Source organism: Sarcophilus harrisii, chromosome 5 (genome assembly GCF_902635505.1).
Source record: "Sarcophilus harrisii chromosome 5, mSarHar1.11, whole genome shotgun sequence".
Classification (NCBI taxonomy): domain Eukaryota; kingdom Metazoa; phylum Chordata; class Mammalia; order Dasyuromorphia; family Dasyuridae; genus Sarcophilus; species Sarcophilus harrisii.
The window spans coordinates 268,129,024-268,153,531 of NC_045430.1; the positions used below are offsets into that span (position 1 = coordinate 268,129,024).

General features: G+C 37.4%; 1 protein-coding gene across 2 annotated transcripts in view; it reads right to left on the reverse strand.

Moving 5' to 3' along the window:
* DYNC1LI1 (dynein cytoplasmic 1 light intermediate chain 1) overlaps positions 1–24,508 on the reverse strand; it is a 48,901-nt gene that overhangs the window by 19,888 nt on the left and 4,505 nt on the right. For both annotated transcript variants that reach the window (XM_031940434.1, XM_023505212.2), the window contains 2 exons: positions 3,225–3,344; positions 2,461–2,691 (listed from right to left, as the gene is read on the reverse strand). In XM_031940434.1, the coding sequence (XP_031796294.1) occupies positions 2,461–2,691; positions 3,225–3,344 (351 nt within the window). The remainder of the gene's footprint in view (positions 1–2,460; positions 2,692–3,224; positions 3,345–24,508) is intronic.

Below are 24,508 nucleotides of genomic sequence, written 5' to 3' on the forward strand. Positions count from 1 at the left end.
AATAATTAAAAGGTCCATTTTAAAAATAACACTCCTTAGAATTATATCCCATCCTAGAATATATTTCTTCCTTATAAAGGACACAAGATGGAGAAGCTGAAGACATTTATTCAAGTCTTGGCTTTCCCTTTTACCAGCTGTGTGATGAGGAACAAAGGCCCTAACCATTCTGATTCTATTTTCTCTTACTCATTCTTACAAATACCATGACTCACAAAATGAGTGAGGAAAGTGTCTCTGTAAACACTACAGCTCTGAATGAATTTGAGCTGTTTTTCCCCCCTAAGGAAAGTAAAAGATGCCTCATGATTATAAAGTGAAGAAAATTCCAGAAGAAAGGCACATATTTGACAAGGGAGAATATATATTTATTTTACTTCTTCTAAAGAGTTTTTCATTCATGTATTCTTTTTTTTTCCCATTCACATATTCTTAATAGGAAAGATTACAGTGAAATAAAACCTAAAATTATTTTCCATTTAAAAACAGAAGGCTTACCACCATTAAGCTGTCTTAATTAAGTCTAGCTCCTAGCTATCCCTGATTGCATCATTTCCTACAGAAAAGACATATTCTAGAAAAGTCTATCATCTCAATAAGGAAAGGGAGAAAGGATGAAGGAGAAAGAGTTCACTACTTTCCTCCTTTCCCTATCTCCTTCTGGATTAATTTTGGGTAGGGCAGCCTATGGACTAAGCTAAAGAAGATTCAGGAAAGACACAACCAAGGTTTACAGTCATACAAATATTTTAATAATTTAATAAATAATAATAATTTTAATTCAATTCTAATATATTAATGAAGTCATGAACAGTGAGCAACAGTGATTTTTACTGCTAAATAACCTGCAGCTCAATGTGGCCGATATACAGACTTGTTTTGCTTCATTATACTTACTTTTGTTTATTTAAAATTTTTTTATTGTGCTTTTAACAAGTATCAAAAAAAAAAAAAAACATTTTTATGTGCAAAGCAGAGTCAAGAAAAAAAGGATTTTATGGATGCTATGGATCTTCTACAACTTTGTTAACAGAGGCCAAGACCAATGGAAATGACAGTGATGGGAAAGAAAGAAGGGCATTAAGAAAATATTTTTTCCTAAAAGCAAACTCAAGCTTCTCCTAGAGTCCCGGGGAAAGCAGAAGAGGTGTGTCTTGTCCTCCTTCTCCCATTCCATGCTTGCTCCCCTGCCTGCCTCTCCAATCCCCTAAGACCCAGAGGGGTCAGTGCTGAGAGTCTGAGATAGTATCCTGGTTGCTCTTTGGTTTTCTCAAGAGAAGAATGTAAACAAGTTCTAAGTGCCATTTCCTGCCCTAGCACCTTGTTCTTGGAATGACTCTGTCAGATAAATGAATTCCTAGATTTATTATAGTGTGGCAGAGTTCGATATTGATCTGATTCAAAATTGTTCATAATAAATCACAAATTACACAAATTCCTTCTCTCAGGAAATCTTTACATTTCTAACAATGACTTTCAGGGGGCCCCTCAACACTTTGTTATCCCAAATGGACCTTTAAGGAATCTTGGTATTTATAAAGAGATATTCAGTAAGAGGCACTTCCCACCCAACGCAATGTAAATGTTCCTTTCATATTATGGGCTACCACTTCTCTCTTGTCTTGTCTTGAGGAAGCTGAGCTCACTCTGTTGCACCAATTTAGTCAAGGAGCCAAAAACACAAAATTAGCATTGTAGTGGCAACCATGCAGTAACCTGTTGCTCACCTTGGCAGCCCACAAGACTAAGCAAACCTGCCGTCCTTGAGAGAAAAAGCACTCACACAGAAATCACTGAGCCACTCAAAAGCAAGAATGAAAAGGGAGACTGTCACTTACAATGTCTGGGATATCATTTAATAATCTAACAGGTTACAGAAGTGAGTTTATGAAACGAAATCACTAGTTAGTTAGCTGAACTATTCTAGTACCCATCTGAACGAATAGCACCAGGCATGCCTGGCCTGGCCTGGCTAGTTGACATCACTTCTGCAGGCCTCAGATTCCTTACCTCTAAAATGAGGGGATTAGACCAAGCGATCACTAAAGGTTTATTCTATGATTATGAATCTATGATTAAATACAATTTTAAACTATAACAGAACAATAAAATTCAATACTTATGGAATTCTGGGTAATTCTAGAGAAATCTACAAATTCACATGCTAAGCTTTAAACGTAAGATTTTTACTTAAATTTGATATAGTTTTTAATCTTAGCACATGAAACTGCATGGCCAAATTCTAATCTTTTACCTTGAAACCTGGGAGCTGAAGCTCATTTTCCTAGTATACTGAACAAAGTCCTTGTCTAAATAATTATTGAAAGAAATAGGATTTTTTTTAAAAGTGCAGTATGAATTAGATAACCATTTCCCAAATATCACTCATTAAAATCTAAATGCCAGCACATACATACATAAAATTTTAAAAATCACCTTTAATTGTTCTAGAATACTCACATTTCTGTTCCATTTCTTTCATTTCCTCAGGAGGGATTTTTAACTTATCAATATGTTCTCTCACCACACTTGCCCATTTCTGTAAAGAATCCAAAGCCGTCCAAGGCTTTGACATATCAACAACCAGAATAACTAAAGTGTCTCTCAGAGAGTCAGCTTCCATTGCAAATTTTAGGAGCCCTTTGTGATAGAGGTCCCCATCCAAGATCCACACATTACATCTTGTTTGATCTGTAGCAAAATTAAACATAAATTTTGGTAATATTTTATAAATTGTTCTTTAAAAAATTAGCAAATACATAAAATGTTATGAAATTACCTTACCAAAATAAAAACATTATTTTTAAATATTCCTTGTATTCTCCACAAGAAGAAATGTAAAAATAAAAAGAATTTTTAAAGTAACCATCTATTCATTAAGCAATGGGCTTCTCTGAAACACACCAGATACTAGAGGCCCAGGTTCTGCATTTTCCAATCACTATTGATCAATGGTGCACACATCTGTACACACTTCTCTACCATTTACACATAGACACATCTACAAGAGATGATGAGCAAAGTACATATTTAGCAAATTCACTAAAGTCATGAGTCAATTTTTGTTTTAAGTCAGGTACTGGTATTATAGACTACACAAGTGAACAGAGAAAGTCTGGAAAACATTCTCCTGAAGTGTCTCACAGTAAAAGACAGACTCCAATGTGAATCTTAGTTAATTTAAATAAGCATGTTACTGGTATAAATCAGCAGTCACCACTCACCATCTCTGTCCTCATCGTGAATGCTCAAGTACAAATACTCAGCCCCTCTCCCCTTCTTGCACTCTTCAGCTCTTCCTTGGATTCTCCCAATCAAGCTTGTTTTTCCGGCTCCATCTTCACCTAGACACAAATTTGTAAAAGTTGTTTTAGGTGAGAATATAAATTGGAATTTTAAAGTATTCATACTAAACATTTTAAATTTTTTTTTTTGTATTTTAAAAACTAATTCCCTGTATCATATCCCCTTTCTCTAATACTTCATAACCTGGCCATTCTTCAACTGCTTGCTATTATAAAGTAGTTATATTTTGTAGTCTTGTTTTCTTTTTGTTTTACACTTAAAGTACTAACAATGGATTCAAACAGTTTCTTAATCTGTCAAATGGAGATAATAATAGCATGTATATGACAAGTCTGTTTTGAGAATCAAGGGAATATGTGTGTACACATAAACATATATTTATATAAACACTTGTGAGCTTTAAAGCTCCCTCAGGGTGAGCCCCAATGGACATCACTAACCTTCCTGAACTCCTCTGTCATAACCTCACACACCTCTACCCTTCACACCTTTCCCTGCCATCCACCAGTAATTTTGAATCTCCCCAGTCATCATTCCTCCTTGCTCCTCATTCATACCCTATCACCCATAATGCATCCCTTCCATATTCATGAACTCTGAAATTCCTTTATCTGACCACAGTATGTTGTCTTTCCACCTCTCCCTCTGCAACCTTAAAGCTTATTTTTCTTTCTCCCCATGACTCAAAATCCCTTGATTTCTCAGTTCTCTCCCAGGCTATCACTTCTGCACTGACTATACTCCCTTCCCTAGCCTGACGCTTGGTAAAGCAGTTCATTTCTAAATTGTCTTCTTTTGAATATCTTGCCTCCTTATACCATTTTGCCCTGTAAAGCCTCAATCCTGGAATATTCTCAATCCCTATATACATTTTAATGTATGAAACTAGGGGGAGGGGAAAGAAGGAAGACCATACAGACTGTAGTGACAAAACCACTACAAATGTTACATAATCTCAACTTTTAAATATCTAATTAACTCATTTTTCCACTCACTAAATGTTTTTATCCACTCTTTTTATCCCTTTTATATCTTCTATTACTACCTTTGTCCCTACTCTCTTAGCTGAGAACCTGGCTTCATATTTTATTGAAAAAGTTGAGGTCTATCACTAAGAGCTCTCTCTTCTCTCCTCATCCCCTACCATTACCTAAGATGATTTCTATTACCTGCCTCACTTGAAGGAATGGTCCTTCTTGTAAAAGGAATCCTGTTACATCCTGTCTTCTCCATTAGATTGTTCTTAATTATACTATCTTCAATCTCTCCCTGTCTATTGGTTGCTTCTCTACTGCTTACAAACATGTCCATGTCTCCCCCATCCTCAAAAATTCTTACCTGATCCATTCACCCCTGCTTGCTACTGTCCTTTTATCTCTTCTCTTTTTTGTCTGAACTCCCAAAGAAGACTGTCTCTAGTTGATACCTGTATTTCCTCTCCTCTCCCTCTACATCACCAATTATCATCTTGTCCCTAATGCTCTCTTCTTGTTCCGGTCCTACCTTTCTGACCAATCCTTCTCAGTCTCTTTTCTTGGATCTTCATCTAGATCCCCCGTTAACCATGGCTGTTTCCCAAAGCTCTGTCCCAGGCCCCTTCTCCTAAACTATTTCACTTAATCTCAACTCCCATGATTTCACCTAAAACTTTTCCAAGATAATTCTCCTATTTATTTATCTATCTAGCCCTAACCTCTCTCCTAATTTCCAGTGTTTTATCTTAGACATTTAGACTAGATGCCTCAGAGACAGTTTAAACCGAACATCTTCAAAACATATCATCTTTTCCAAACCTTCTACTAGTGTCCAAGGTACCATCATTCTCCCAATCGCCCAGGTTTTCGACCTAGATGTCAATTCATGTTTCTTCATTCTCTCTCATCTCTCATATCCAATCAGTTGACAAATCCTATTAATTTTACCTTATAACACTGCCAGCAACCTGGGAAAGACGCTTATCACCTCACATATGGACTAATGCAGTAGTTGTCTCCCTGTCTCAAGTCTCTCCCCACCTCCATTCATTTGACAAAGCGATGCCCCTCTCAAGCACTACTCAATAAGCTATAGGATCAAATATAAAATCCTTTTTGGCTTTCAAAGTCCTTCATACTCTAGCCTTTCCTACCTTTTCATTCTTCTTATTTCTCATATCAATCCCCTCCTAAGCACTCTGATACAGTAACACTGGCTTCCTGGCTGTTCCCTCAATGAAACATTTCATTTCTCAACTTCACACATATTCACTGGAACTCTTTCATGCCTGGAACTCTCTGTCTTCTCATCTCTGCCTCTTGGATTCCCTGGCTTCCTTCAAGTATCAGCTAAAATCCCATCTTCTACAAGAAACTTTTCCCAACCCTTTAATTCTTTCCTTCTGTTAATTATCTTCATCCTGTATAGAGCTTATACGTACTTAACTGTTTAGATGTCTTCTCTCATTAGATGTGAGCTCTTTGAGGGCAGGGATTGTCTTTTACCTTTCTTTGTTTTCCCAGTTTAGCACAAAGTCTGGCATGTAAAAGGAACTTAATAAACACTTTTTTCACCAGCTGGTGCTATAGAAATGTTAATTATCATCATCATCATCATGACTGTCATTACATTAACTAATTTGATCTTTTCAACAAAGTCTTCAAGCAAAATCTGGATGACTATTTGTTAGAAAAGTATGCAAGTAAGTGCTCTTAGTATAAGCTGGTCCTTCAGGGGCTAATGAGAGGTCCCACGATTCAGTTCTTTTATTTTTTGATGTTGCAAGTGTTAGCTCCATTAAAAAGACAAGAAAATGAAGGTTCAGAGAAGCAAGGTGACTTGCTCAGGATCACACAATTAGTAAGTTTAAAATGTGAGATCCAAACGCAGTCATCACCTGACTATAAGCTCTACTATGTTTCTACTACATTGTGTTGCTTCGCAAGAAACGACAGAATCTTGCTTGCTTAATCAGTCTAGGAAGCTAGAGTTTGGAAAACAATGTGTTAGGCTTTTGTTTGTGAAGCAAGCAATTAACTTCTATTCTGGGTTAATAAAATGATGCTACTTTTTTTTTTCCCTCCTACTGGAGTTAGAACTAGTTTTAAAGGACACTGGCTAGAAAACACCTGATACTTGCTAAAGTTCTATTCTCTATGGATTCCAGATGACTAAATGCTATTGACTGTGGACTGTGATTTCCCCCCCATTATTATAGTTTCCATATGAAAAAACTACTCAATCTCACTTTAAGTTACTAAAGCTTCTAATTATATCAGAGATTTTTCTTTCCTTTCTAATTTCTTCCAAATTAACAATTTCTATTTGTGCCTCCCAAAGCAGCTCTGACTCTGACTTAAACTGAATATGAGAACACTTGTTTGAAAGGCCATCAACAATTCATTCTTACACTAGGATCTATTTTCAATAACTCCAAAAAAAAAAAAAAAAAAAAAGTTGAATTTGTGTGTGTGTGTGTGTGTGTACATGCACACACACATAATAAAGATAAAATAAGGAATAATTGTTTACTTACAAAAAGATTTGGAAAGTGAACAACTGGTTAACGGGATTTAGAGATTTAGATTACTAAATCACAGCTTAAAATATAGAAATGACATACTGAGCCTGAGATGGATAAACAAACTTATAACATGGACTAATAAGAATGTATCTGCATATCTTACCAAAAGGATTTTAAATGGAAAAGGATCATAGTCAGTAGCCAGAACATAAGGAAAAGTATAAGTAGTGATACCTAGAAATTAATAGGAAACAAAATTTTAAAAGGAATCAGCTTTAATAAAAACTGATAGCTCTAAATCTCTACATAGAAGCACACAAAGGTGAAGATGCTTATGGAAAGAAGGCAAAGATGATTTTACAGGTATCACTGAGATGTGGCAAGATGAGTCACCTGACTAAAATATGGCTTGGAAAAATAACTCTTATGCAAAAAAAAAAAAAAAAAAAAAGGACAGGAGAAGTGAAAAAAGGGGAGAGGAAGTATTGTGACATTGTATACTAAATGAATATACTCCTGAGGAAAAGTAGGAAAGAGAAGGGAGGAGTATGGTTATAGATGTGGCATAAAAATCAATGTTGGTAGAAGCAGAACCAATGTGTTCTCATTGGTGACAGAATTGAAATTAGCTTGGTTGGACTCTCTTCCTTCTGAAGGATGAGATTATCATCAAAATAAATCAAGAAATTATAACCTGCTCTAAAAGAGAAAAAGATCTAGCAAACTACCAGATCATTAATGTATATCCCAATGCTACTGTATCAGGTTTCTGTGTCAGGCTTGTAATGTTTTCCACAATGCTTCTGGTTACAAAAGGAGAAATGATGGGAACCTTGGGATAAGGAAAAAGAGAAGTACCAACTCATTGGAATCTGTGGTTTTGAAGGAGGAGAAAGCTGAACCGAGTCTGCCATCTACCCTAACTTTTAGGAGAATAGATTTCAAAAGGTTCAGACAAAGGAAGGTATGATCTCGTAGTCTAAAATTTCATCGAGAAAGATAGACAAGTGGGATTGGAAACTCTCAAGAAACCTTTAGATGTAAAGAGAATTCTGTTGCTGAGAAAAAGTGAAGCATTGGTGAGGTGAGAATGACAGTGAACTACCCATTCTGCTGCAGATGACTGCCTACCCATGTCACCCCTGGGCTTCCCAAGCCCAAGGATCTTTCCCTATTCTCCTTTCTGCTCACTCTCCTTCCTACCAGTCAATTACAGTCCACCAAGCCCATTCTAAAGCTACCCACTCTTCCTACTGGATTCCAGAAAATCTCCTCCATTGGTAACAAAATACAATCTTTTCCTTTCTTGCATTCTTTGAAATGTGGGTCCTTCTTCATGACACAATTCCTCTTGCCACACTTTCTAGCATTGGTTGCCTTTTACTTATACTTTCTAATGCTCTCACTGGTCATGGCAGGAGATGGAAAATGCCTCATTCTTCACTGCCATTTCCAGACTCTCTCTCCCTCTAACATGTTCCTCAATAATCTTTTCTCATAACATGGGACTTCAACATATATAAATCGCCCCACTAAACACAGTTTCTCAATTTTATTTCCCAAGACCTGTTCCTCTATCCCACCACAGATACACATAGAGATGAATTTTGAAATTCCCTTATGTGATCACAATCTGTTGTCATTTCACCTCTCCCTCTGACTTGCATTCCTCCTCTCCTCCCAAGAGGTAGTCTTTTATAGTGCTTAAAGTTTGCAAAGAGCTCTAGAAATATTATCATTTTGTCCTCACAACAATCCTGGGGTGGCAAATGCTATTATCATTCCCATTTCATAGATGAGAAAACCAAAGGAGAAAGTGGTGAAGTAATTTGCCCAGGAACAGAGAGCCAGCAGAAAATTTGAAACTAAAAGTGAAATTCTGGGGTTCCTGATTCCCAGTCAATGTTTCATGCAATGAGTCAACTATTTGGCTCTAATCTTGTTCTGTGTCCTCAACTTCGAGTTCAAGTTGCTATACTGTTCAGGCTCATCCCCACACTCTCCTTCCTTCTTTATTTTGATCCCTTGGTGAATCAGTTCAACTCTATATGGTTGTCTTGTTTCAAGTCTCTTGTCCCACCAAGCATCCATCTTGGATTACTACCACCATACTCTGCCTTATACACATTCTATAGAATGAAACTAGGAAAAAAAAAAAAAAAAATCACAAAGTTGCTGACTGGGTCCTTTACAAATTCTGTTACCTAATCTCAGCTGGACCTTCACTATAACACAGCAATTTTTTTACACCTCCCTAACTGACTCATTTTCCCAATTCAACAGTGACTTTTTTAGACTAGCTTATGCTTCCTCAAACTGTCCATGGCTCCCTTTTCCCCCTATCCTCTCAGCTAAGAACCTTATCTCACATTTCATTGAAAAAAATTGAGATTATTCCCTGAGAGTTCACTTTTCCCCCTCCTCCTCACATCACTCTGAAAGCTTCCTCTATTCTCTTCCCTTCTACTCTTCCACATAAGGTAGTTTTTCTTACCAAGGCAAAAAATCCCTTCTAACATGTACAAGTGATCCCATTACATCTGCCTTTTCCAGCAGACTCCTCTACCATTCCCTCTCTGAATACTCCTCAATCTAACCCTGTCTACTAGCTGCTTCTCTACAGCCCACAAACATACCCATGTCTCCCCTAATCTCAAAAAACTCAAATTTTATCTATGCTATTATTATCCCCATTTTACAGGATATTTCATAACTCATCCTCTCCTTACCTTTCTATCTTCTTATTCCTTATTCCCCTCGACACACTCTACAGCCCAATGACACTAAACTTGTCATCTCCACCTTTTGGCTTTTTTCAAGTACCAGTTAAAATGCCACTTTGTACAAGAAACCTTTTCTAATCTCTTAATGCTACAACATTTCCTCTGTTAATTAGCTTCAATTTACCCTTTCTGTAACTTATTTGTGCATAGATATTTTCATGTTGTCTCCAACTAGACTATAAGTTCCTTGAGGGCAGGGGTTGTCTTTTGCTTCCATTAGTAAGCAAAACATAGTATCCATAGTACTTAGCACAGTGCCCAATGCAAGGGAGATTCTTAATATTTATTGTTATACTGAAATGGTATTATAACTCTATTTTTTAATTAAATTTTATTTTCAGATGAGCACTGTTTCCCTCACACCCCCTCCCTAATTAAGAAAGCAAAAAACCCCAAAACTCATATTGCAAGCAAAAAGAAGTTTTTGTTTTGTTTTTATACCTTTGCGCCACATTAACTATGGCCAAAAAAAAAAAAAAAAAGATCTCAACCGGCACTCTGAGTCTATCAGTTCTCTATGTGGAGGTGAGTAGAATCTTGAGTCCTCTAGAATCATGGTTGGTTATTTTGTTAATGAGAATTCCCAAGTCTTCCAAAATTGTGTCCTTATGATACTATTAATTATTACATTAAATTGTTCTCTGGGTTCTGTACATTTCACTCTGAATCAGTACATACAAATTTTTACATATTGCTCAGAAACCCTTTGATCATTTCTTAAGGCACAATATTATAGAACCTATATCTCCTGATTTCCTTTTCTATAAGCATTTTTCTTCATAGTGTTTAAAACAGTTACACATACCTTATTTTAACAACTTTAGAAATGCCACACCAGGTTCATGCAGATCCAGTATTCTGTCTCTGATAGTGGTCCTACAGGAGATGTCATAAAAGGGTACAATTGTCTTCCACACCCAAAGATTAAGGATGTACCCCAAATATCCTGTTTCCTTTAATAATCTTATGGATCTATTATCCACAAACTTATTTAAACCATTCTTAAAATTCTATTTTCAATTTACCTCCCTCCATGTGCAACAGATAAAATAAGTAAAAGTAATGCTATCAGGCATTTGCTGGCATTCCTATGCTTCTCAATAACTGATATTCCTTATTTCCCTAAAGTACTGATAAGATCTTTAAGTACTTTAATCTGGCTAATCAAATTCACCATAATTTCAGAGGCACAAAATGAACCTACTAATATTTTATATTTTAACATCAGTTTATTGATTATTTTCTCCTCTATTATACTTCCCCCAAAAATTTAAGTTCCTTGAAGGCAGAGCTTATTTTTGATTTTGTCTTTCTAGATCCAGCACTGAGCACAGTACTTCACAACAATAGGTTCTCAATAAATGCTTGTTGAATGAATCAAGCAATAATACCTGACATTTATGCATTTCTCTATAATCTATAAAGCAATTTGTGGTCATCATCTCATGTGATTGCCATCAAATCCCACATACAGATAATGAAGTTATCATGCCATTATTATAAATTAGGAAAATGAGATTCAAGGCTATAGGGCATACCCTTTGAGATCACAACTGGAAGTACAAAGACAAATCCATTTTAAAATCATCATTTTAAAAAGGCAGGTTCAATTATATTGCAATGTAGTTATGACCTCATCAATACAGGTACTCCCTCCCTACACTGGTTCCCTAAGCCCTGTTTGGATTATTTCCTTAAATGCATTAGTCTACAAAGAGAATGAAGAGATCTCCTTGCTTATCCCTTTGGCCTAGTTTTATATGAGAAAGATTAGTGTCATCTGCTAACTTAAAGTGAGATCACTTCTTAAAACTGCTCACTTCCTTCAGTCAGCTCACGTCACTTTCCATATATAATTTTTCCCCATGCTCTTCCCCCAACAAACTACTTTATACTTATGCATACATACATATATATTTGCATGTTACATATATTTGTGTATCTATATAGACATACATATTCAGAGGCATATATACATGTATATGTTTACCCATACGTAATGTAAACTTCTTGAAAACAGGATTTTCATTTTTGTCTTTAGCACCTGACACATAGTAGGTACTTAATAAAAGTCTGGTGACTTGTTTGCTTCCTATTTCTGTTCACTTACAAAAATGTTGACTTGCTATGGGCCTAGCCCTGATCTCCAACATTATCCCTCAGTCAGTTTATAGTTTTCTCTGGAGAAATGCCCATTTGTTGCTTACTATTTTCTTACTTCTAAGTGAGTTCCCTATTCTTGAAATTTAACTACAAATTTCTACTTTAAAGATTCATACTCTGATTCAAAAATTACCATTTCATTGTTTCTCGTCTACTTAATGCTCTGCTATAACCACATACAATGCGTATAAAGGCAGCTCAGTGGGACCAGCATAACAGAATGCTGCATCTGGAATCCCGGGAAGTTAAATTCAAATTTGACCCCGATACTTACTAGACATGTAATCTTAAGCAAGTCACTTAACCTCTTTGCCTCAGTTCACTCAACTATAAAATGAGGCTAAAAATAATACTTACCTTTTAGGTTTATTGTGAAGATCAAAAGAAATAATATTTGTACAGTGCTTAGCATAGTGCCAGGCACATTAAGTTGGCACTATCTAAATGCTAGCTGCTATTATTCAAATAATAAATAAAACTATATAATCATATAAGAAGCATTTTTTGGTGGTCCCACCTTTCCTAGTAAGGAAAAAATTGTCTTTGGCAAAAAGGATATCCAGACTGCCTCCTGAGTTCTTTCTCTTTTTCTCCCAGGTGTAGGGGCTCTCCCCAGATACCAGACCTGGGATAATGCAGGACGTACTCCCTCCCACCCCTCACCTTTTAAAATGAGAGTTAGGATTGAACAGTAAATGGAATTCTATCCAAAATAATTACAAAAATGTATAAAGTATCTGACCTTTAATCTACCAAAAATATACAAGATTTATGGAAATACAATTAAGGTCACTCTTCAAAGCAAGAAAGACAGACAAATAATTGGAAACCTATTCATAGATCATGGTTAGGCCATATCAATATAATAAAAATGATAACATCTAAATCAATGTAGAGATTTAGGGATAAATGAATCAAAATAATATTCATTTGAAAGATAAAAATCTCGTAGAAAATTAGAAAAACTCTAAAGGGAATATGGCATTATCAATCAATAAGCACTTACTTTATGCCAGGTACTGTACTAAATGTTGGGGATACAAATACGGGCAAATCTCAAATTACATTATATAGCAACAGTCAACAAAACTATGTGGTAACTATTTAAAAAACATAAGAATAGGTCAGTAGATACAGACTAGATGAGCAAGAAACAGCAGTCAAAACCAGTAGCTCAGAGTATGATGAAATCTAAAACATGATTACTATTCTAGGATAAGGACTCTGGCAAGAACAGCTGAGAAAACCAGAAAGCAAAAATGAAGCTTAGACCAACATGTTACACAGCATAACATTCATACAAAATGAATATCCAAACTGAATAGAAAAAGAGACAGCATAAAAAAAAATTAGAAATGACTAAGAGGAAGTGCTTTTCATAATAGGGCCAGGGTAAAATTTTTAAAAAATTTAAATCATTCTTAAAAGAGTGCTCAGTACCTGTATTTGTCCTAATTTGCTCTATATTTTGTTTTCTAAATATATTCCTTCTCCCTTCCTGAGGGCCATCTTTTGAAGCAACTAACCAACCCCTCAACAGAATCAGACAGCATATGCAATGCTCTTATTGGTCTCCCAGGCTTAAGGGTTTCCCCATCAAAATCCACCTTGCACATGACTATCAAAGTACTTTTTTCCTTAAGTACAGATCTGACACCAAGTCACATTTCCTACTCAATGGACTGCAGAGGTTTTCTTTTATGTCTGGGATCAAATTCAAACTTCTTGATTTAGCCTTTAAAGTCACATAAAACCAATTTTCTGAGCCTCACTGTCAGTTATTGTCACCTTTATCACTCTGTGATTCAGTCCAAGTGGCCTTTTCTCAGTTCCTCACAAATGGACACTCCAGTTCTACTCTGATGGCTCTGCACTCTTCCTAGGATGCATTCCCTCAGAGAATGCATCTTCCTTCCTTAAGCTGCAGTTTAGGGGCCATGTTTTCTGTGAGGAGCCTCTGCTGATTTCCCTTTTCCAAACAACCTTACATTTAACTACTTTGTGAACATTTCTATTTATTCATTTTACATCATATATATTTTTGTACTTTGTACAAGTAAGTACTATGTACTTTCTTATCTTCCCCAAAATCACTGCAAGCAATGATTGTTTCCTTTGTACTTGTATCCCTAGCTCATACCTGATACACAGTTAAGTGCTTACTAATCATCTGATAGATTGATTCTTCAGCCTTGGTTCCCAACCCCTGCAAGAATGGAAGAGAGGACCACATCTGACCATTATAATTACATAGCTGCCTGAATATAATAGAATACAAGTGTCCCGCACAGTTTCTGAGAAACCTGGAAAGCTTTCTATAACTGAAACAGAGTGAAATCAGCAAAATCAGGAGAACAATTTATACAAAAATAACACTGTAAGGACAAACATCTCTGAAAAATTCAATACAATAACTATAACAACTATAATAACAATACAATACTAAGATCTCTGAGGTCCAGTACCAAGGAGACAAGCGCCCCAGAGCCTGGCAAAAGAGGCAGAGGACATCTTTGGATGTGGACAAGGTGATGGCTGGTTTGGCTTCAATGTGCATGTTTCCTAAGAAAGTTTTGTTTTTCTTTTTTCTGCAGTGGGAATGGGGGAAAGAAGATGGGATGGGGATGGGGATGGAAAGTGGGAAGAAGAGAAAATAGAATGCTGGCCACAGCCCAAGTCATTGTGTGCACTGCCTTCTTGGTTCTGTTTATGTTGCTCTCCCTTGGTGAGATTCTGCCTTCCAGACTTCTCTGAACTCTGCACATGCATTATTTAGTGCAGGACATTAATAAGCCATTTTAGATCACATAGTTTAGCCATTTCCATCTACTTGATTCCCGTTCCTTGCCACTACAAAAAGTTCTGCTAGGGGCAGCTAGGTGGTGCAGTGAGTAGAATACCAGCCCTGAAGTCAGGAGGACAGAAGTTCAAATCTGACCTCAGACATTTAATGCTTCCTAGCTATGTGACCCTGGACATGTAGCTTAAACCCAATTGCCTCAGGAAAAAAAAAGTTCTGCTAGAATTATTCTGGTGTAGCCTGAGGCCTTTCTGTTTCTGGTCTCCTTAGGACATATGTCTCCCAGCAGAATCTCCAGGACAATAGGGCAGCACATCCCAATCACTGTCTTCTCAAAATCCTTTGCTGCTTTCCTAAATGGTTGGAATAATTCACAGCTCCACCAACAGTGACTGCTCCTAGCCTCAGTCGTTTTTTGCCAATTTATTGTGTGTGAACTGCAACCTCATTTTGTTCTAATTTATATATGCTTTGCACTGGGCTGTTAACAATTTTAAGCAATCTTTTGTTTGGCTGTTTACAGCTGCAATTCATCTATTGAGAACTGTCAATTGATAGAAAACTATAGATGATAATTTCAAAATATGCTCCTAATCACTTAAAGTAACAGGAATGAAAATTAAGGCAACTTTGAGGTTTCACCTCATCCCCTGCAAATAGGCAAAAACACCAAAAAAAAAAAAAAAACCAACAACCACCACCAAAAAACCCAAAACAATAATGGAGAAGCTAAGGGAAACTGGCTGACAACCATACTGACTATGAACACTGATAAAATTATTCCAGATATCAACGTGGAAATATTCAAGAAAAGTGACTAAAATGTCCATATCCTTCTGACCCAAAGAACCCCAGTACAGGACATAGAGCTCCAGAGAGCAATATGAAATCAAAGGATTGTTATATACCAACACATTCACAGCAGCACTTTTTTTTTTTTGAGGCAATTGGAGTTAAGTGACTTGCCCAGGGTCACACAGCCAGGAAGCACTAAGTTTATGAGGCCATATTTGAACTCAGGTCCTCCTGACTTCAGGGCTGGTGCTCTATCTACTGCACCACCTATCCACTGCTCCTGACAGCAATACTCTTGCATAGTAAAGACCTGAAGAACAATATGGATAGATATCTACTATGAAATGCTGAAAAAAATCATGACTAATGCAATGAAACTTCCTATGAAAGAAGAAAGCATCTGCACAATTTAGAGAAATGTGAAAGCTATGTGTATGAACTGATGAAGAGTGAAAAACGTAGAACCAAAAAACCTAATTCAAACACAATGAAAGGAGAATGAAAAGATCACAGAAAGGAAGGTTCCTTTAAGTAAAAGGCAAACAAGGGAGGCAGAAACACAGTCCCTTTCAATCAGGGGGTTGACACTGGTTGACTGTTTTGATTATGTCTCCAGCACTTAGCACTGTACAAGGTCAGCACCCTTCCAGATCACCCCACACATCTGGTAAAGGCTTTGCCACCTACTCTGGCATCTAATCATGTTTTTTTCTCATTTCTTCCCTGGCTGCCCTCCTTTGGGACTTCTCTAACTTCTTCTACAGGCCTCAGAAGTTCCTTCTAGGGATAACCTCATCTGAGATCACAAGATCTCATCAGCCCAGGGACTCCTCCCTATCAGTCAAGTCCCAGGTCTCTTTAATCAGAAGGTGGAGCCTTAAAGGACAAAACTTCTACAAAAGGAGGAACAGTTCTTTTCCCCGGGGCTGTGTAGTCTTAATGAGGCTTCTCTAGTTGTCCCACCTAGATGGACACCTGTAAGCTTCTTGAGGATGGGGATTATCTTTCTTTTTTATCCAAACCCGTAGCATAGAGCCTGGCACATAGGAGGAGCTTAATAAAAGTTTACTAACAAATAACCTGCTTAATAAATGGAGGCTGGTTTTCCTAATTCAATATTTTGGGAATATTTTGGGATTCAATATCAATGAAAGGAGGTTCATTATGATGTAAGAACAAAAGGAGAGGCAGCTTGATGGTGCAGTAGAGAGCACACCGGCCCTGAAGTCTGAAGGATTTGAGTTCAAATTCAGCTTCAGACACTTAAGACTTACTAGCTATGTGGCCCTGGGCAAGTCACTTAACCCCAATTGCCTTGCCAGAGAGAGAGAGAGAGAGAGAGAGAGAGAGAGAGAGAGAGAGAGAGAGAAGAGGATGTAAACCCCACTTGTGCCTTTAAAAGTCAGTAAACAGGCTAGGATATTTTCAGAAGGAATTCTGATAAAAACATTAAAATGAATAACATTTACACAACATAGTTTTCTGAATCAAAAAGATACAGCATGAGCAATGGAGCAAGTACCTAACCAGGATTAGGCAGAGCTGACTTCAAATGCCACTTCAGACACTAACTTGAAGAGCAGGGGCAAAAACTCCTTCACTTTTCTCAGCTTCGGCTTCCTCAATCTGTAAACCCAAACCAATGAAGTAGGAGAATTCCTCTCTGAGGGTGGTTGTTAAGATCAAAGACAAAAACCCTTATGGGAAGCACTTTGAAAATCTAAAGGGCTATCTATACGTCTATCATCCTCTCCTAATTGGAAAGCAGGCTTGAGATTATCAACACTGTCAGTATGGCTAGAATCTCCAACTCCTTAAGGACCCTACTAAACTAATCTGATCTAAGGATCCCCCACATTCACTCTCTGGACCCAGGACACATGGCAACTTTTAGTCTGCAGGTATCCTGGGTTTTCTCAAGTACTGCTCTAGTTCTTGGATCTTTATTTAAAAAAAAAAAAGTTGACTCCAAAGACTCCAGCTTCTGGGATAAGAACTCAATATTTGACAAAAATTTCTGGAAAAATGGAAAATAGTATGGTAAAAACCAGGCACTGACTAACATCTAACATCCTAAAACAAGATAAGGTCAAAATGGGTCTATGATTTAGACAAAAGGTTGATACTATGAGCAAATGAGAATAGTCTACCTCTCAGATCTGTGGAGAAGAGAGGAATTTATGAACAAAGAAGAATTGGAAAACATTATGAAAAACAAAATGGATAATTTTGATTACATTAAATTAAAAATGTATTGGATGAGCAAAAGCAATGCATACAAGATTAGAAGGGAAGCAAAAAGTTCAGAAAAAAATTTATATTCAGTGTTTCTGATAATGGCCTCGTTTCTAAAATATATAGAGACTATAGATAAATTTTGATTACATTAAAATAAAATGTTTTTGTACAAACAAAGCCAAAGCAGCTAAGAGTAGAAGGGGAAACCATTTATACAGTCAGTGTTTCTGATAAAAGCATCATTTCTAAAACATATAGAGAACTGACTAAAATGTATAAGAATACAAGTCATTCCCCATTGATAAATGGTCAAAGGATATGGACAATTTTCAGATGAAGAAATTAAAGCTATTTCTAATATAAAAAAATGCTCTAAATCACTATTGTTAAGAGAAATACTCATTAAGACAAATCTGAGATATCCCTTCACACCTCTCAGATTGGCTAAGATGACAGAAAAGATGATAAATTTTGGAGGGGATGTGGGAAAACTGGAACAATAATGAATTGTTGGTGGAATTGTGAACTGATCCAACCATTCTGGAAAGCAATTTGGAGCTATGTCCCAAAGAGCTATAAAACTGTGCATATCCTTTGATCCAGCAGGAGAGATACTACACCCCCAAAGAGATCATGAGGAAAAGGACCCACATGTGCAAAAATGTTTGTAGTAACCCTTTTGTGGGTAGGAAAGAATTAGAAACTGAATGGAAGCCCATCAGTTGGGGAATGGCTGAATAAGTTATGTGATATGAATGTAATGGAGTATTATTCTCTAAGAAATGAGGAGCAGGCTGATTTCAGAAAAGCCTGGAAAGACTTATGTGAAGTTATGCTAAGTGAAGTGAGTAGAACCAAGAGAACATTATACACAGCAACAACAAGATCATATGATAATTAACAGTGATGGACTTGTTCCTTTTCAACAATGAGGTGATTTGAGGCATTCAGAGAGGGAACTATGGAGACTAATATGGATCAAAGCATAACATTTTCACCTGTTGCTGTTGTTTTCTTATTTTTCCTTGTGTTTTTTTTTTCTTTTTTCCCTTTTGATCTGATTTTTCTTGTGCAGGATGATAAATATAGAAATATGTTTAAAAGAACTGCCCAGATTTACCTATTTTGGATTGCTTGCTGTCTATGGAAAAGAGGGTGGAGCAGTGAAGGAAAAATAATTTGGAACAAAAGGTTTTGCAAAGGTGAATGTTAAAAACTATCTTTGCATGTATTAGGAAAAATAAAAAGCTATTAAAAAAAAAAAAAAGATGAGAAAAAATTAGGAAAGACATTTTCTTCTCTAAGACTTCAATCTATCCCACTGACCTTATAAGCCTCCTCCTAAGAAGTTTTATAGTCCCTGGCCTAAGTACCACCATTAAGGGAAGGGGGAAAAAAAAGCTCCGCATACACAGAGAACACCACCAGTGGTACACCATCTCCTGAGAGGGGAAGACTGGTTTCATCATCACTCACAAGACAGACTTGTTCTATATGAACCAGAAGGCTGAACTAGACCCAAGGAGTAAACGTTGTCACCCTCCCCCCCCCCCAAAAAAAAAAAAGGCAAACCATGATTTAAGGTAGGACTTTCTAGTTTTTCTCACTTCAGGTCTTTAAGCAAGAAGTGGATAAACACTTGTCCTTGTGATGCTTCTAGCTCTGGCAGGAGCCGGCCAAGATGGTCCCTTTCAACTATGAAACAAGAAGTAGTCATTCCTCTGCCAGACTGGTCACTGCACTTCATCTGAGTTCCATTCACTGCTGTTGTTTACATCTTTCTACTATGATCATGCAGCATACTGTCATTATGATTTTTTCACATCAAGGCCTTTTAGCTATAATCACTTTAGTTTCTCTCATCTATATTATTTAGAGATAGGCTGTAATCCAGAAAGAGTTACATTCTAAACTGATGCTCATCTAAGCCCGGGAACCCCAATGGTTTCTGGCTAATGAAGAAAGCAAAACATTTTGTGTTTCAAATGGTTGGACTAAATGAATGACCTCTTTAAGGTGACTCTCAGCTGATCCTCTAAAACGCATTTTTCCTTCTGGGACGCCCAGTGAATTGCTTTCTTTTTCCAAGAGACTCTAACTCTTGGTTCATTTGTTTCAAAGATAAAAAATTATATGACTTGATCAACTAATAAGCCTTTCATTAAAATGCTTCCTATGTGCCAGGAGCAACTATTTCAGGTTAGCAAATCTCCCTGTTTTCATATGCAGCCTGGGAGGAGTATAACTTTCTCTCATAGCTTCTTACTTACAATATTGAAGTGCATGCCACCTTAAAATATATTTTTTAGAAATCCAACATAAGGGGCAGCTAGGTGGCACAGTAGATAGAGCACCAGCCCTGAACTCAGGAGGACCTGAGTTCAAATCTGACCTCAGACACTTAACTCTTGTGACTATGTGACCCTAGACAAATCACTTAACTCCAATTGCCTTAGCAAAAAAAAAAAAAAAAAAAAAAAAAAAATCTAAGATAAGGTCATTCAAAAGAAAGGGAGCATGTTATCATGTCACCTACAAAGAATACATATAACCTGGATGTCTGAGAAAATCTTGTCTTTGAAAATATCTTTGATTTAGTCTTTCTTCATTAAATAGCCGATTCCTTTCTTCACTTCAAAGGTTTGATTTCCAAAATAAAGTCATCATAATAAAGGTGTCTGACCTCCACTATTTTTTATGGAAGCAATGTGATAAAGACTGTATAAATAATTCAGAATTATTAAACTATATATTTTTTCAAATGACAATGAAACCTTATTAATTCAGAGTTTATAATCCAAAATGTACAAAATAACACACAATGTTATTAGAAGATTGCAGACTTAGAACTTGAAGCGCAAATCTTCCAATCAAAGTCCTTCATTTTATGGATGAGGAACTGAGAGCTAAAGAGTTAGTTGTTTAGGCACAAGGATTTTAAGAGGTAGACCCAAGAATCAAACTGAGGTCTTCTGACACCTAATCTAGTATCCTTCCTACTGTCTTACTGAATGCTTTGAAATTACAATAACCAAGGGAGCTCCCAAAGAAGAAGCATATGAAAGCTCCTCCCCAATTCTGCACTTAGTAGAGGGGAGTGTCTAGGGATAAGGAACATGTAGAGAATGTAAGATTTTTTCAGGGTGTATATTAGCTTTGCTGAACTGCTTTTCCTCCCTCCCCCTTTTAATTCCTTGTTATTTCTCTCTGGGAAGGAGAAGATAATATACTGTGAAATACAGTTAATGTTTTTAAAAGTATGAAAGTGATCAACATTAAAAGGGAATTTAAGAAACATCCTATTCTAATCATGACAGTAAAATGGATAGGAAAAGGCTGAGCCCTGTGATCTGTGTAGGAAATTCCCATGGGGGAGAAGGAAAGAGGTTTGGGGACAGCACCTCCCCAGGGTCATGTGGCCAGCAGGTGAAAGGTTGAGCCAGATGAAACACAGGTCTTTATGACCCTGAAGCCCAATTTCTAGTCAAGCCTCCTCTCAGAGAAGGGCCATTACAGAAAATCTGCTGCACTATTTATAAATGAGCAACACATACAGTTCACCATCTGCCAGAAGAGAAGCCAGCACAAGGTACAGAATACCTTTAGTATTCAATAAAGCAGGACAAGCATAATGAACTCCTTAATTTCTGATAAATAAGTAGGAGCCCCAAAAGATGTTTCCTTGGCAGTAGGCCACAATCCTAATCCTTGCATTCATTGGTCTCCAAGCAGCAGCTCCTACCTTATTAACCTGCTCCTGTGCCCAGATGGTTCTGCAGATTAACTCCATGTTGGCTGAGTGTTTCCTCCCTTTGTGTCTTTATGGAACAGTACCTTAGTGGGGGCCAGTTAGAACTGAGCTTGTTTTTCTACATGACTCAAATCAATGTGCCTTGATGCTTAAACCAAAGACTTTTCATTCTAGTATACAAGGTCTCCCTCATATAACTGAGTATCCTTGAACAAACTACAATCTTCGCTGAGGCTCCTCTGAGACTCAGTTTCCTCATCTGTAAAATGGAGATAAAATACAATAGATAAAACAGAGGATTACAAAGGAAACTAATTAATTCATCAAAATATTCTAACAAGTTTATAGCTATCATGTAAAGAAGTCCAGCTCTAAGATTGATAGATTATAGAGCTGTGGATCTACCCTAGGGAAGAACCAAGTTCCTTACCAAGAGCTCTGTACATGGATGAAATTTCTATCCGATACCCCCATCACCTTCAATGAGCTGCTGACTATCCACTTAATACAGATGTAGAGCTGTGCGAATCACTGGAGATCAAGTACTCTTACTTCCTCTTGTTACAGATGGGCAGGCAGGCCCAGAGACGTCCCACAGGTAAGAAGCAGTGGAACCAAGAGTCTGATCGAGTCCTCCTCACTTCAAGCGTAGCACTCTGCTTTCCACTGAGTTCCTCTGAAGCTCTCAGAGAAATCTGGATTGTGTGTGTGTGTGTGCGTGTGTGTTTTCAATTAAACATCTGTGGGGTTAGCATAAGAATCCATCATTACAAGAAACTATTCTAGTTCTCTCTTTAAACCCAAAAGGGTTTGGATGAAAATCTCAAATACTAAAAGAAAAATGTAAAAATTTATGAGCAGAGTAATTTATACCAATCTATACCAAGAAAAGAACAAACTGACTGTTGGACAGCTATCCTATTAGCACTCCAATAACCTCTTAGCCAACAAATTTCTCCCTCCTTGCAATCTCCCATTTCAGTTAAAGGCATTAGCATCCTCCCAGGCAACCAGATTTATCTCAAAGCCATCCTAGAACTTCCACATCCTTTTATCTCCCATATTCAGTCAATTGTCAAGTCTTGTCCATCAATCAATACAAATGTAATGAGTGCCTAAAGATGGGACAGGCACTGGGACACAAAGAGAAAAGTGAAAATGGAGCAGCTGAGTACTTCACCAAGAGCTTCATACACTCATGAAATCCCTAGTCTGAGTTCCTCTTCAAAAATTTTCATCTCCCTTAAAACTTCCTATGGTTTCAGGTGGGAACTAACAAAATTGAGGCTGTTTGCTCTTCTCCCCTCCTCCTCCTCACTTCCCATTACCAGACACCTTCTGTCCCAGCTCCTCTTTCCCTCCTGTCTCACCTGATCGGCTGGCTCTTCTCTTAGCCAAGGCCAATCACTGGGCATGCACAACTGATTCAATTTCATCCCATCTTCCCCAGCTGATTGTCTCTTCTAACACTCTCACTCTCTCACTAACTTTCAATCTCTCCCTGTCTACTGGCTGCTTTGCTAATGCCAATTTATATGCCTGTATCTTTGGCCTTTTATTAATCCTCATGCTTCTGGACCTCTCTATAGCCTTTGATTCTGCTATCAATCACTCTCTTCTGCTTGAAGCTACTTTCTTCTATCTAGGTGTTCTCTCCTAGTTCTATTTCCCTCAATGATTTTACCAGCTCCAATGAATTCAACGATCACCTTTAAACTCATGATTGCTGAAATCTATTATCCAACCCTAACCTCTCTCCTGACCTCCAGTGCTGCATCTCCAATGACTTACTGATGCCTAGAATTGGATATCTTAAAGACAAAAATTCCATTTGAGCAAAATGGAACTTGTCACCTTTCTCTCAAACCCTCTTCTCTTCCAAAATTCTCTATTACGGTCAAGGACAACATCACCCTCCCAGTGCCTCAGGTGCCTAACCTAGGTGTCCATTCTCAACTCACTTTGCAACATCTCTCCAAAATGTACCCTTTTCTCCTCTGACAGTCACCACTCTTGTACCATCATCACCTCATGCCTAGATCATCCCAATGGGCTATTGGATTTCCTTCGATTCTCTTCTACTCCAGTCTATCCTTTACTCATCTATCACAGTTTTCGCCCCAAAGCATTGGGCTGACCATTTCACCAATGAACCCCCACTCAATAACCAACCTCCTGATTGCCTCCAAAATCAAATATAAAAATCTGGTTGGCTTTCAAAATCCTGACCCTTCCCTTTTCAATCTTCTTACCATCACCACCACTATATACTCTGCAATCTGGTGACACTGGTCTCCATTCCATCTCCTAATTCTGGCCTTTTTCACCGACTCTCCTCCATGGCTGGAATGCTTTTCCTCCTCATCTCCACACTCTGGCTTCCTTCAAGTATAAGCTAAAATCTCATCTTCTACAAAAAGCCTTTCCAGATCTCTCTTAATTCTTACCATCTTCCCTCTGCTGATCATTTCCAATTCATCTGTATATAACTTGTCTGTACACAGCTATTTACAAGTTATCTCCTAACTGACCAAGAGCTCTTTGAAGGTACTTTATCTTTGCCAACTTTATATCCCCAGTGCTTAGCATTAGGCTTAATGCCTAGTACTTTAAAAATGTTTGCTGATTGACTCCCAAGGAGTTTACAATCTTATCAAGATATATATGTAAAACTCATACAAGATAAACTGGGGGGAAAGACCACTTATTTAAGGTGGTATTAGAGATGAACCTTAAGGAAAACTAGGAATTATGAAGAAGAAATAATACATTTCCTACTCATATCTTTCTCCCTTCCTTAGCCACTATTCTGGCTATTCTAGTTCAGCCCTTTATAACCTCTCCCTCTACTGGACATTCAAACACCATAATTAGGAGGTCTGCATAATTAGGAGGTTTCTCCCCCTCTTTAAACCATCTGCCACCAGCTGCCAAAATAATCATCCTAGTCTTCATACAAGCAGGTACAGATTCCTATCCTATCCCTATATCTATCCTACGAACCCTCACTTGACCTTATCATGCCCTTAAACTATCATCTTATCTCTTTCATTCCTTTCACAACAGATCACCTAATAAGAAGCCCACTAGCCTCCATTTCCTCATCCTTGCCATCTGGCTTTAAATACATCACTAAACTTAAATTCCTTTCTCCAAAATTACCATGGCTCTTT